Raw genomic sequence first — 14219 nt, 5'->3', positions numbered from 1 at the left:
TGAGATTAAGAGAAAATACATACAAATTCATGATCTCTGCCCCTAGGTGCTACAAACAAACAGTCTGGAAATAGAAAAACTGGAAATAGCGGTTTGATTATAGACGATGACATTACCTTTACCACAATCATCTGGGATGAAATCCAACAGCTCCTTTATTGGCATGGCATTCTACAATAGAATATAAAACAGAACACACCACACACATAAAAGATATACGGTAGTATGTGTATGTCACAAGGAAACTGGAGAGAATATTTGTTTCCATTAGGACAGACTGAAAATAACTTGTATACTTGGTGTTTAACCACTTAAAACCCAGCATCCCTATTATGTGGGGAACATTCACCAAAAATAGCCGATCTACAAGCTCACAACATGACGTGTTGTGAGCTTGTAGATCGGCTATTTTTTGGCAAAGAGACTTGGTGTACTGTAGGCTGAAAAAGAACGCACCAAGTACTGTTTAATTCGGGTCCTTTTTACTAAGTATATTGGGTTTAAGTATAGGCTCTAATATTATCAAAGCATTCTGGACTTGCATCAAGGCACCCTAGGGCTTGATTGATTGATTGAAAATGGTATTAACAGTTTGCAGAATGAGTACAGTTCAAGGAAAGTAGCCTACAGGTCAATACAAAAATCTGCTAAGAGGCTAAAACCAGAAAAAGCACTAAGACTAGTTTGCATAAGGGTCCACCATTTTCAATATAGGCTAACCCTATACACTTATGCAAAACAATAAATCATCATACGGTTAGAAAAAAGGGGAAAACGTGTACATTATAGAAATATAGGAGGGGGGACTTTAACTTTTTTACAGGGGCCAGTTTCAAATTGCAGCCGCCCATAAGTGTTCTTTAAGAGCGGTTTTGAAGGAGTCTAGGGATTCACATTTCTTAACAGCTGTTGGTAGGGCATTCCACATTTTTGTGACATGAGCCGAATGTGGGTTGAACATGGTTTGTGGAACTCCCTCTGGTGTTGTGATCGTGGACTTTGTTTACATTAGGGTACATGCATGGGTATCTTAGTGGTGTTGTAGCGAATATTGTAGACCAGGCCCATTGCAAGTTGCTGTACTCGTCAACCCTAAGCCATTCCAACCTATCAAAATGAGCTTTGAGAAAGCTCTGCTCTAGTTGGTCACCAAAGCTAGATAACCGACAGACTGTCACCTGTATGAGGTCACTGATGGTCTTCCTCAGCCGGAGACGCTTTGCTCCAGGAAACAACTCGTTCAGGTCCTGTCTGGTCAGTGACTGGATGTCGGGGTCACTGTCAAAACCTGCCTCTACATCGCACGCACGCACGCGCGCACGCACGCACGCACGCACGCGCGCGCGCGCACGCACGCACGCACGCACGCACGCGCGCGCGCACGCACGCGCACACACACACACACACACACACACACACACACACACACGATTGAGATTGATTGATTATTATATTATCATTAATTAATTAATTATTATTATAGCAGTTAACAGTTTGCAGAAAAAAGCACAGGAAAGTACAGTTCAATAGGTCTGTAATACCTAGCTCTGGTCCATAGCTCTAATGCCAATTAGAACCCTAACCTAACCTAATGCGAGCAGTCCCGCTACTTTCAGAACGACAAAGGCACCAGGAAATAATTCCCCATTCATTTTTCCCATAGACGTTTCAAAAAGTATTTCATTAAAGTACTTTTAAACTTCACACAAAGCCAACAGCGGGTTCATAAATCATGTCAATAAACACATTTTTTGGGGGCCAAACAATTAAATAATCCGAAAGAAAAAAAAAAGTGTACCCTGCCCTTTTCTTCTTCTTTCTAATTATTTGTTCGGCCCAAACAAATGTGTTTGTCATGATTTGTCAACTCGGCTTAAAGGACCACTTCACCACTTTCCAACCTATCTTCATATAATAGGTCCTCACTAATAATAATGATAAAATGGCAAAAAAAAATCTACTCTGTCTGTGGGCGCGTTCTGAAATAGCCCACTGACCGCACTGTGCAATGCAAACTAATAGGCGAGTGCGCTCCCGGTGCGCATTTCCCATAGACTGTAATTCCGAACGCACCCTGTGTCTCATAGGAGGGCTGTGGACAGTTCAGAAACCCGTCCATCAGTGACATCATCGATGGGGAATCCAAGCTAATAGAAACTGCAGGCTTTCTAGTACTGAAAAGTTGCAATGCGAAAATGGAAGCCAGTTCTCACGCTAATCAAAATCTAAACATTTTTGTAAATAAATATTGTTTAAAAAAATTCTGTCACTGGTGGACGGGTTTCTGAACTGCCCACAGCCCTCCTATGAGACACAGACTGAGTAGAAAGAAATTGTGCCATTTTATCATGATTATTAGGTTGAAAAGTGGTGAAGTGGTCCTTTAAATAAATGGGAAAAATGAATGGGGAATTATTATTCAAAATGGCGCACCCCCCCCCCCCCAAGGTGCGAGGTTTGCATGCCTATTCACACACACACACACACACACAAAAGTAGGCTAATTAATAAATAATTTCTCACTCTCAGACTCAGTTTCTACTTACTTCCCAGAACGTCAGCTGCAGCCGGGGAAATCCCTCTTATTTCTCTCAACAACACTGACATATTGCCTACAGGTGACAGATGACACTCAAAAAGAGACAGTCACAGTGGAGATGACTCTGTGTGCGTGTGTGTCAGCGTGTGTGTGACGTGTCGACTTTCTAAGAAAAGGAAACCTAGAGCAGCTGTAATGTACGCTCCGTCGCACGACGGGTCGAAAATAGCAGACCTACAAGCTCACAAGGCGTCGCGTCCACAACGCCTTGTGAGCTTGTAGGTCTGCTATTTTCTTCTTCGTAGCAGTAGCCTGCTCTGCCTGCTGCCTATCCTGATAAGATCCTGATCAACCAGATATATGCCCCGCCCCTTTAGTAACATATTCATGTATTTGCCTCATTTTACTACTGACGTTGATACAACATAATAATAAAATAATAATAATGCCTCTTCTAGGCAGCACGCCGCCGCGCCCACTAGAGCCACGCTGTAAAAACAAAACAAAAAGTAGAAAATGAACATCCTGTTAAGAACAAAAACGTATACTTCGCAACACATTCCATCAACTCACAATTTTATTAATAAAAAATAGATTGTTAAAAATCTTCCCTTCATATAAACACACCATGTGAGGGAAATAATAGGCCTACAGTGTAAACATAAATTCCAGATATTTTTAAAGAGCTTGATGGAAAATAAAACCCTGCGATTTTCATCCAAAATGCTGCAAGCATTAACAATTTCTCAACCTTCTCAACGTGGTTGGCACGAGGTTGTAAACAACCTCCAAATTGATACATCCTAGACTGTGGAACCCCCTCCCCTTTTTTAAAGTGTTTTGTACCCCTTAAGAGAATTTTATTGTTAGTTTCAGATTTCTTTCCTAAACAGTTTCAGATTTAGCACAGAATTATACAGCTGCCTATACTGGTAGGTAGGGAGATAACAGCAGAGAGAAATCATCTGAGGTGTCATTCTTTCTTATACATTCTCTCATTGGGCTAACGTCTGGCCCATTATATGCAATAATGAAACAAAATCTTTCCTTATTTTTCTGGGGAGCCCCTGGAAACTCCTCATGGTGGGGAACCACTGGATAAGATCAACAGAAAAAGCTGTACCAGCAATGGTGGGGAACCACTGGATTAGATCAACAGAAAAAGCTGTACCAGCAAGTGGCTAGTGGTCATTTACCATGGACCCCCCCCATATATAGATCTATATGTGTGCGTGAGATGTGCATTTGCACACTGGTGTGAGTAGTAGGCTACATTTATTATGTGTGAAGGTGAGTGTGTTTGTGTTATGAGCATGGATGTGCTGTGCGGTTATAGAGCTCAACAGGGACCACACACTACTTATTAACACACTGACATTGGCGAGATATCTCGTCATTTGAAATCCAACGGTTCACTGCCATTGACAGGATATGTCGTCCTTCAAGTGTTTTTAATTGATTACGTTACATTGCGCTCTTCACCAATGGCTCCAGGATGCTAGGAGATCGAGAAAAAAACCTGAAATGAACCGCAGTTGAAATCTCCATCCGCCTCAATGTAAATAGATTGACTAAAATGCATTTATCGCCGATTCTTTCCCCAGATTGCGTTTTTGGTCAAAACAAGCTTTATTCATGGCCCATAATAACTAAAGATCTGATGATCGCGTTTTTTTTCGGGTGAAAGAATATACGATCGCACATCACTTTACACAGCCTTTGTTTACTTCTGGTTCTGGTTCAAAATAAAACATTAGATTATTAAATTTGTATTAAAAATGTATTAGAAATTAGAATCGCCTCAATTTAATCATGCCATTGTGCCTAATAAGAATATCATCCTCTATGCAGAATTGCAATGGGAGTGTTACTTTCGGAAAAATCTTTGTTGAGCTCTATTCTCTCTACAACCCATTCTTGTATTTGCCCTCGCCCTGGGTTTTTAGTTTTTCCGTAACTTAATGCCCGGCCCTACTAGATCATACTACAGTGTAGACAAAAGCATCAAAAGTAGCAAAACCGCAAGCTCAAAATGTGGTGCGAAGCAACGTAGCCTACTACTCACACCAGTTGTGCGAATGCACATCTCACACACACACACATAGATCTATATATGTGGGGGGTCCACTGTAAAGAACCACTAGCCACTTGCTGGTATAGCTTCTGTTTTGGACATGAGTCAGTCAGTGGAGGCGGAAGCGAGCGAGGAGGGGCAGGTGGTCGGAGGAGTGATGCTTATTGGGCAGGCGGCTGACGGCATCCAGCTCAGCCTCGCCCACCAATGAGAGCCTGCCCAGCAGCTCTAGGCCCCGCCCAACAGGAAGCGGAGAGTCAGCAGCAGGACCAGGGTCTTTTGTGGCGAGACAGGAAGGATGGACGGAAGGAAATAGATGAATGACACGGATGAGAGAGCGAGAGGAGAGAGACCGAGAGGAAAGAAATACAGAGGGAGGGAGAGAAGGGGAGGTGAAGAGGTGGGGGAAAGGACAAAGACACAAGACAAAGACGGCGAGAGAATGAAAGATAGGAAAGACAAAAGAGGAGAAAAGAGACAAAATGAGAGAGAAAGGAGTACGACGTGAAGGAAAGAATCGAGTTACGTCTACTGTTCATCAATGTTCAGCATCAAAGATCTTTCTGCACGTGTGTGTGTGCGTGTGTATGTGTCTGTGTGTGCGTACCTGGTGTGTACATGATGTAGTCCACGGTCATGGCAGTCTGGGTGTGGCAGGTGGTCACTTCAAATGTCCTGTCATGCAGCAGGATGTGTTGGTAGGACGACCGTAGCTTCACACTGTGGTCTATTCGAGGTCTGTGGAGACACACACACGCTGTCTGAGTGTGTGCGGGACTGTGCTTATGTGTTCATGTGCGTGTGTGCATCTCATTGTGTACCTGTGTGAGTGTGTGTGTGAACCACGTTTACGGCGCCTTTCAGTCACACCAGTACATTTCTCAAACCACACTGCCATTGCTGTGATTTTGACACTAGGGCAGGTGAGCCGACAGCAAGGCCTTGAGGCTGGCGAGATGCCCCAGAGTGAGCCTCTCCAGGCACGTGAGAGCTTCAGCCGATGATGGCCTGATTTGATATGTCATGTTGCATGTTTAAATCTTTGTATTTTGGAAGGCAGAGAGAGAGAGACTTAAGGTCAAAGATGTGTTACCTGTTTACGTTTAAAGCGTTGGCAATTAAGTCCAAAATAGTTAGATTGGAGATGGCTCCCTCTACACCTGAATAGACAGACAGACAGACAAGAAGGTTAATAAGGACACAGTTGGCTTACTAAAATTCAGAAATAAAACAAATTTGTTGAAGCTGTAGAACAGAACTTAAATCAGGAACACTAAACTAGCGCTGAAGAAAGTTGGACAAAGCAGTAATCATACTTAACCTAAACTGAACGAAACCTCATCCGACCTGAGCCAAAAGCAAACAACCACTAATGTAACCCATTAAAACTGGGAATTTTAGATTTTACAGTAACTATATATATCTATTACATGGCTTGGTTGAATGCTTGATTCTGATTGGTCAATCGCTGAATTCAGTGGTCTGGTATTTCTGGATAATGACCGCTCCGCTCTATAACAGACCGATACCTAATCAAACCCTCGGAGCACCTGCTGCGCTCCGCTTGATTTACTGCTGTTTCCAACATGACAGCCATGTAAACACACACACAATGTGTATACATTGCTCTCAAAAATGTTTTTGAAAACATTTGAGCGGGAAATAGACAAAGCAGTCTCTATTTGATCAACTCACTTCCTTGTTTTCCGACAGTGCTGTAGCTGGGCAGACGCCGACCAGCGCGACACATATGGAATACTTTCATTACCGCAAGCAAGGAAATATCTCGCTTTGTTGTGTTTTGGGTCAGTTTATTAATTTATGTATTAAGTAGCCGTGTAATAAGCAGGATAATGTGGTGGTGGTTAAACCCCCTGTCGGTGAATTATCTCCCGACAATGACCACCTAGGAAGACATTATCCCTTACATATATCAACATCAGTTTCTCAGAAAACTCTTGGGATTGGTTTGGAACAGTGGTTCTCAAAAATAGCAGATGTACAAGTTCACAGCACACTGCACAGGATAGGACCAGATGGAAGCAGATAGTCACAGATTTGTAGAATCGGCCTCAGGTCTTAATCTCAGAGCACAGTGGAAAACAACAAACAAAATCAAATGAAATATATCCAGTTCGACAGCAGCGTACCAGTATTATTACCAGGTGCTGTGGAGGTGCTGCTGTGTTGCTGGGTGGTGTCGGGCTGACTTTGTTGCTGGGTGGTGTCGGACTGACTTTGTTGCTGGGTGGTGTCGTACTGACAATGTGTGTTGATGCCCAAACTCATGGGCCACAGAGGAGCCGTGAGGACACGCTGTTGTCTGGGACTGATCTCCTGACCCGACACCTGGTCAAGGGAAGAGATTGTGATTATCAGATCTTTTTAGGCCTGTCACAATTATTACATCTAATCGTCTAATCGCAATTATTTGAGATAATCGTCAATTGTTTCCATTTTCAAACATTTTCCCAAAATAGCCAAAATAGTTGATCAACAAGAGTGTCTGGAATTGATTGTAGATTAACTATTTTGGGATATTTTACATTTTTACACAAGTATTAAATTATTAGATTTGTCAGTAATTTCTTAAAAAATGATTTAAAAAAATAATAATAATTTAATAATTTATAATAATAATTTTCGATGTTTCAGTGTTCGGTGCCAAAAAACACAATTAAATCGTTAATCACAATTATTTGTGTGAAATTGTGAAAATTTGTAATCGTCAACATAAATTTGTAATCGTGACAGCCCTAAATATTTTATTTATGGAGTAAACAGTGTTTATAGTATTATAGTTCTAGATTGTTTTATTTATTGTTGCATTGCCTGTTCTGTGTTTTTGCGAGAATCATTTATTTAACATGTTTTTCTTTTAATCATGTCTAATGAATCAAATCAAATCAAAAAGAGGACCACAGTGGAAATAAGCCCTCAGGCTTAATTGTGTTTTCATCCTCTGTGATGCTACAGTATGACTGTATGTCTGGAAAATGCTACTGTGCTCTTTTTATGTGATATCACTAAATAAAATCAATCAATCAATCAGTCAATCTCTCTCTCTCTCTCTCTCACACACACACACACGGTTCCCAGTTTAATCCTGGGCTCCCCCTTCCTTGAACAAGACTCTGAACCCCTAATTGCTCCCGATGTGCAGGTTGGTGCCTTGCTTGGTTTACTCCACCATCGGTGTGTGAATGGGTGAATGTAATGCCCAACAATCTAGATAAAGGTGCTATATAAATGCACCATTTACACGCCGAGGAATTATTGTTTATGAGTGCAAATGTACTCACTGTCCATACACTGTGTGTGAATGAATGCAAACGCGCGTGTGTGTGCAGGCACGCGCGCGCGCGTGTGTGTGTGTGTGAGTCTGTCCCTCACCCTGCCTATGGGCATGCCCTGGTACTCCAAAAAGCCTGTGGTCAAGAGGCTGTACAGCGGACTCCAAGGGGTGGAGTTGAAATCCCCGCACATCACCACCGGATTGGTGGAGCCGTCCGGGAGGCGGGACAGCCGGCTGACCTCGGCCAACAGGACGGCCAGCTGGGCCAGCTTGACGTCGCCGCGGCGGGGGTTGTAGAGCAGGTGGGTGTTGGCCACGCAGATGAAGTCCAAGGGGTCCCGGATCTGGACACCGCCGGCGGGCCTGGGGTTGGGCTGCAACAGGACCACCAGCCCCACGTTGTCTCGGTCCAGCACCGAGATGCCGGGCCGCAGGTACTCCACGGGGTGGGCCGAGAGCAGGGACAGGCGGGACGCCTTGAAGATGACCGCGCAGCCGTCGGGCCTTCCACCCGTGCGCTTCTTGTACTCGCACTGGTATCCTGCAGCGGAGAGAGAGAGTATTTCTATGTTAGAAATAGGATGGGACGGGAGCAGTGTTGATTTGATAGCAAATTTCTATTTAGTTTTAGGTTTTGTTAGGTTTTAGTCATATTTTAGTCATCTGAAATGTTTTAGCTTTAGTCTAGTTTTGGTTGACTAAATATAAGATTTTAGCCAACTAAATCTATACTTGATTAAATGTCAAAATTATACATAATTTGACAGGGGGCACCCTTCTAGGAGTCCCTGGTCCCCACTTTGAAAACCACTAGACAGGCTAGTGCAGCCATCTAACACTGTAGTCGAAACATTCCAGATTTGAATCAAGCTTCCTGCTTCCAGGAAATAAAACGTCTGGGTTTCCGAGGCTACCTGCTTCTATACACTTTCCAGTCTGCCTAAAAATTGTTTATAATGGACTCTGGCTCCACCTGCTGTTGAAACTTTATATTGCAGCACAGAAAGAGTGAACACACACACACACACCCATCTCCTGTAGAGCTGGTTTAATCTGCTTCTCATAATGGTCCTCTTGCACCTCCTGAAGACACAGAATCTAGAGGAGAGACCAAGAGAAATTCCAAAGGCTTTCAGTTGGGGGTTGACTGCCTTGCTCAAAGACAGCACACACATCACATCCTGTATGCCAAATTGCCAATACTGCTTAAGTATGCCAGTCTATGCCATTCCAATACCACGTCATTTATCACATGATGATCTTTCATTTACAGTTATATTTTGAATGGGTCAGTTGATGTTGCATACTATTTACATTGTTTTACTAACTTGTAGCTGCACAGTTATTAATTAAATTTTGATTTATTCCTAGAACATAACTCTGAGACTGCACAAATGGAACCGTAATAATATAAAGGCAACTTTATAATCAGTCTTTAAGGACAATTTAGGACAATGTAAGTGTCAAACGATGTTTTTGGTGTATGCTACTGTAACTGTATATGATTGATTGTGTATGTTTGGTCTTTGGTGTATTTTGTATCACTGTACTGTTTTTAGGAGTTTTCATGGGATGGGATCCCTCCTCAGATAGCCTAGTACCTATTGGGTTCATTATTGATTAAATAATGACACCCACTTACTGACATTATACTATATATATATTGTTATTGTTGTTTATATCTAACCTTTATATTTTACCATCACTTGTAGTACTTATATAATATATTTATGATGACATATTTGGTAGCCTGCAGCAGCCAAGATATCTTCGCTTGGCCTGTCAGCTATTGTTTTTGTTACATCTGTTATAGTTGAGCTTGTCCTTGTAGCAGCTATGTCTATGGCTATGGTATGACTATGGCCTGAGCCCTGTGCTCGTTGGCAAGACTACTGTACCATTGATGTGTGTCAGACTGTGTGTCTCATCAATTACTGATTGATCCAGAATTCCATGACACCTACTTAAGGGTTCTATAACAGTGGTTCCCAAACGTTTTAGCACAAGACCCGAACGAAAGATTAGACATGACAAATGTTCCTCATAGCATCAATAAAGATCTTTCTACAGTGCCTAAAATGTAGCATGAGCAGCTCAATGCTCACACAATACAAATCTAAAGTGAACTCACATCTGCATCATAGTGGCCGATCTCATCCAGTAGGTTGGGTAGCCTGTACTCCCAGGGCAGCACCATGGGGTGACAGTGCCTATACAGGTAGACGTTGTCATGCAGCAGGTCCTGAGACAGAATGTTGTAGGAGAGCACCGAGAATTCAAACGGAGCAACTCCGGGAGGTCGTCGGCTGGCAGGAAGGACTTCCCAGTGTCTCTGCAGAGCTGAAGGGAGTCTGAACCATGGGTTAGGGTGGCTGTGAGTTGGCCCGCGTGCTTGGGGCGGGGGCTGCCGCCAGGGACCGCCCCCTCGACCATGTCCATCTGGCACATTGATGCCCTTCCCGGCCGCCATCCCTTTTGCCCCATCCTTGAACCAGGGGTTGGGTTTGTGGCCGCCGGGCGTGGGGCCGGGGTCCGTCCCTGCATGGGGCTTTTTCTCTGAGGAATGAGTCCTGGGCGCCCGAGGCTGCTGTGAGTCCCAACGGCTTCCCTGGCTCAAAGCACCCTTTCCCGTGGGGCGGCCCCATTTGTCTAATTTGGCATCTTTCTGGGCAAAACGTGTAGCTTCGTCTTTCTGCCCTGAGTGCTGCTTTGAGTTTTTGTCTCTGTCTTTATCTCTGCACTGTTCTTTATCACTGCTCTCTCTTCTAGCACTGTTTTTTCTTCTGCCCACCGTCTCCCAGTCTTGGTCCCGCTGGTCTGGACCACCCTCCTCGTCCCCGTGTCGGGGGCCGCCCGTTACGCCCGGATCAGACCGCACCTTCCTTTGGCATCTCTCCTGGACCGTGACACGAGTTCTGCCTGCTGAATCTCCTCTGGGACTATGATGTCCTTCTCTCTCCTCGTTCGCAACACTACTCCGCTTTTCGTCCTCCGTACTTCGCCTCCGTTTGTACGGCGGCTCTCGGCCTTGGTCGGCGCTGTCCATGAGGCCGCCGGAGGTGTGGAGGCCAGAGCGCGGGACGGAACCGGCGAGCGGGTTGGTGGACCAGAGAGGCGGAACGCCACAGGTATAAGTAGCTGTGAAGACAGCAAGGTTATTATAGTTAACTAAAACTAACAAAATAACGAAAACTAAAATTGAAAAAACATTTTCATTAACTGAAATAAATAAAACAATAAAAAAAACAATAACTAACTGAAACTGCATTGTGTGTTTACAAAACTAACTAAAATTAACTGAAATGATAGACAAAAATATGTCCTTAGTTTTAGTTTTTGTCCATTTATTTATAAGCTTAATCTGTAACTGAATATTTGTTTTTAAAAATGCTATATTTTCATTACACAATAATTACTCTTGCCCTTTTCAATCCTGCACCTGAAATATAAAGCAGGATTGAAAAGGTATGAAAAAACTAAAACTAACACTAAAAATAATAAAAAATAACTAACATTATTAGCATAAAATAAAAACTAGTTATGGAAACTAATTATAACTAACTATTTAGAAAACAATTATTCTAAACGAGAAAAAAACACCTTGGATGACAGTACCGGCAACGTTTTGATCTCGCGCTCTCAGTTGGGGGCATGGGTGAGACGTCCTAACAGGGTGGGAGCGGCGGGGGGCTCGGTGGGAGGGAGGGAGGGGAGGAGACCACCATGGATGATGAGGAGGGACAGGGAGGAGGTGGTAGGAAGAGGAGGGGGTGGCGCTCCTATAGCAAGCAGCTCTGATGAGGACAGGCTGGCTCTGGGGGCGGGGGAGGAAGGAGGAGCCCACGGCACTCAGCTGGCGCAGGAACATGGGTTGGCTGGAAGGGAGAGCAGTGGAAATGTTTAACATACAGTACAACAAGGGTTACCAAACTGTCAGCCTGCGATCCCCCCAAATTAATCACATTTGAACTGGGGATCCCCCATCGGTAACCCGGAAGGCTCGCCTTAAGTTAAAACGCCCTCATTGTTTTCCGCCGACCTCGCGCCAACCGCTCGGTGGGGCGGTTCTTGTATTCTTGTATTTGTTTTCCTGAGAATAAGGTTAGAAATAAGTTTAGTGGTAGCCATAGTTTAACTGAGGTTACTTTTAGGAATATGGTTAGGTTTTGGCACCGTTTTACTGAGGTTAAAGATGGAGTGCCACGATTTCTTCCCACCCTAAAATGATCATCAGGTATTATTATAATATAAGGAGGAAAAACTTTTCCAAAAAGTGTACAGTATTTGTTAAAATCATGCTTTTATGTGGACACGCCCACCAGTTCATTAAGTATGCCTGGTTTGCCTGGTGGGTGGTGATCCACCTGAACTGAAGCCGCACCCACAGCTGTAGTTGTATGATAATGATGATTGTATGTGATGTCACTATATTACTGTTTATTTCATTGGCCCATTTGACTGTCAAGGGTTCAGCCTCCAGGAAGAAACCCTAAATACAAAGTTAATACACCGTTGCACATACAAATGACTCCAGGGTGTCTAATGAAGTACTGTCACCTCATAGACACATGAAAAACTGGAAAAAATGCAAAAATTGTGGCACTCCATCTTTAAGGTTATATTAGGAATATTGGTTACAGAAGGTTTAACCGTTGAGGCATAGTTTGCTGAGGTTACGTTTAGCAGAAACCCTTCTACAGTTCTGCCGAATTTATGCCCAAGGGGACTGTGTTTTGAGGCGAGTGTTCTGGTATTCCGTGACCCCCCCAAAATAACCACATTTGAACTGGGGACCCCACCACCCTCACAAGCACTTGAAAATGTAGGCATTACATTTAGTTTGACTCAGTTCTACAGATAAATATTGTGAAAGCCAAACTACAAGCTATTTTCACATTGTTTGCCTCTTTCTTGCGTAAAATTTCACAATTTGGTATTAAGGGTCTTAAAAGTCATTACATTGTTGCTTTATAAATGTGAAGATACGCTGTATACACTTACTTACATACTGTATGTTTAGCCTTGGCCTTGACTGTCATAGAATAATGTATTTTATCGATTTTAACAAAATTGCATACGGTATATGATTATAGAATATTTAGATACGAAAGTATAAGTCAGACTCGATCAAATACATCTATGATAGTCTTGATTGACATGATGAGTGACAAAACACTAATGTGACAAAACACACACCATAATCATGGGGAATGGGATCCCCATCCCCTACCAAAAATAATCTTTTGGGGACCCCCCCTGGTGCCCCGACCCCCAGTTTGGGAACCACTGCAGTACCGGGCAGAAGAGGAGAGAAGCGAATGAATCAGAATGACTCTCCACAGCACATTTTGTCTGAGCTGTGAAACTGTCTGACAGCGAATGTCATGTTTACTACCAGTTAGCAATGTTAGCTAACGCTAGCCTATACTGTTTGTCTCTCATTTTGTCTGTTAAACTCCTCCTAGTATTACTTACTTCCCACCAGTGTTGCAAGAGACATGTCTTATACGTCGCTGTTGATACATAGCATGTTGACTATAACCATGACGAGGCTTTGAATTGTTTATATTCTACGATGAACTAAAGAGATATAATGTGAGTCGCCAAAATAGCACGACACACTGACAGAACAGAACGTCATTGTGTGAGCGGCGCGATTGGCTGTCAGGGATTTGTAGTTTTATCATGACGTATTCATTGCAGTAGGTGGAACGAAATGAATCGAGGGAAAACTACAGTGTGTAAGCTAAATAAGTGTCCGTATAGAAACGTAGCCCGGTGGTTTATGTAATGTGACAAAAGCGCCGAAAAAAAAGCAAATACAAAAAAATGTCACGCAATGTTTACCTTATTGTTAATAAATTAGGACTGAATTATGAAGTAACTAAAAAACGCCACCCCATCGCGTTGTTTTGACTTGCTTCTCATCAATAACCTATACATGACTAGTTAAAAGGTGCCACTGCCTGCCATTACTTGGCTTTCACTTACCATAAGAGCGAACCTCCCTCAGCACAACAGGGGAAGAAAAGCGTTTTGAAAGCCGAAAACATCCAAGCTAAAGCATTGTCCGCTATTCCGTCAAGTTAATGTTATTACTGAGCCCATATATGAGTGACTGAGTCACTGGTTTAAATTAAATGGGTTCTTCTGACTTGCAGAGCCGGGGTACAGACAGTGACAGGACTGAGCATCTCTCGCGTTCCATTGGCTGAAGTCCAATCAATGTCATAAAACATTTATTACACGTAAGCCGGGACATCAAGTCGGCTTAGTTAGCTCAGCTATCAGTTACTTTTCGTAGAAATATT

At 43.2% G+C, this 14219-nt stretch overlaps 1 protein-coding gene across 3 annotated transcripts; it reads right to left on the bottom strand.

The window, feature by feature from the left end:
* Window positions 1–3848: 3848 nt before the first annotated feature.
* On the bottom strand, window positions 3849–14033 carry LOC306940917 (protein angel homolog 2-like). Of its 3 annotated transcripts, none has more exons than XM_079526179.1 (9): window positions 13900–14033; window positions 11524–11783; window positions 10040–11046; window positions 8937–9006; window positions 8007–8449; window positions 6764–6962; window positions 5707–5773; window positions 5221–5351; window positions 3849–4889 (listed from the first exon to the last, which is right to left on the bottom strand). In XM_079526179.1, the coding sequence occupies exons 1-9, from the start codon at window positions 13959–13961 to the stop codon at window positions 4723–4725; spliced, it is 2406 nt and encodes an 801-aa protein (XP_079382305.1). In that variant the 5' UTR covers window positions 13962–14033; the 3' UTR covers window positions 3849–4722. The 3 variants fall into 3 exon arrangements, with proteins under 3 accessions (XP_079382305.1, XP_079382307.1, XP_079382306.1); XM_079526181.1 differs by having other exon boundaries at window positions 6776–6962; XM_079526180.1 differs by lacking the exon at window positions 13900–14033 and adding an exon at window positions 13384–13522.
* Window positions 14034–14219: the final 186 nt, after the last annotated feature.

Source organism: Electrona antarctica (genome assembly GCF_951216825.1).
Source record: "Electrona antarctica genome assembly, chromosome: 17".
Taxonomy (NCBI): domain Eukaryota; kingdom Metazoa; phylum Chordata; class Actinopteri; order Myctophiformes; family Myctophidae; genus Electrona; species Electrona antarctica.
The sequence above is the reverse complement of the archived record's forward strand: the minus strand, read 5'-3'. Positions and strand labels throughout refer to the sequence as shown.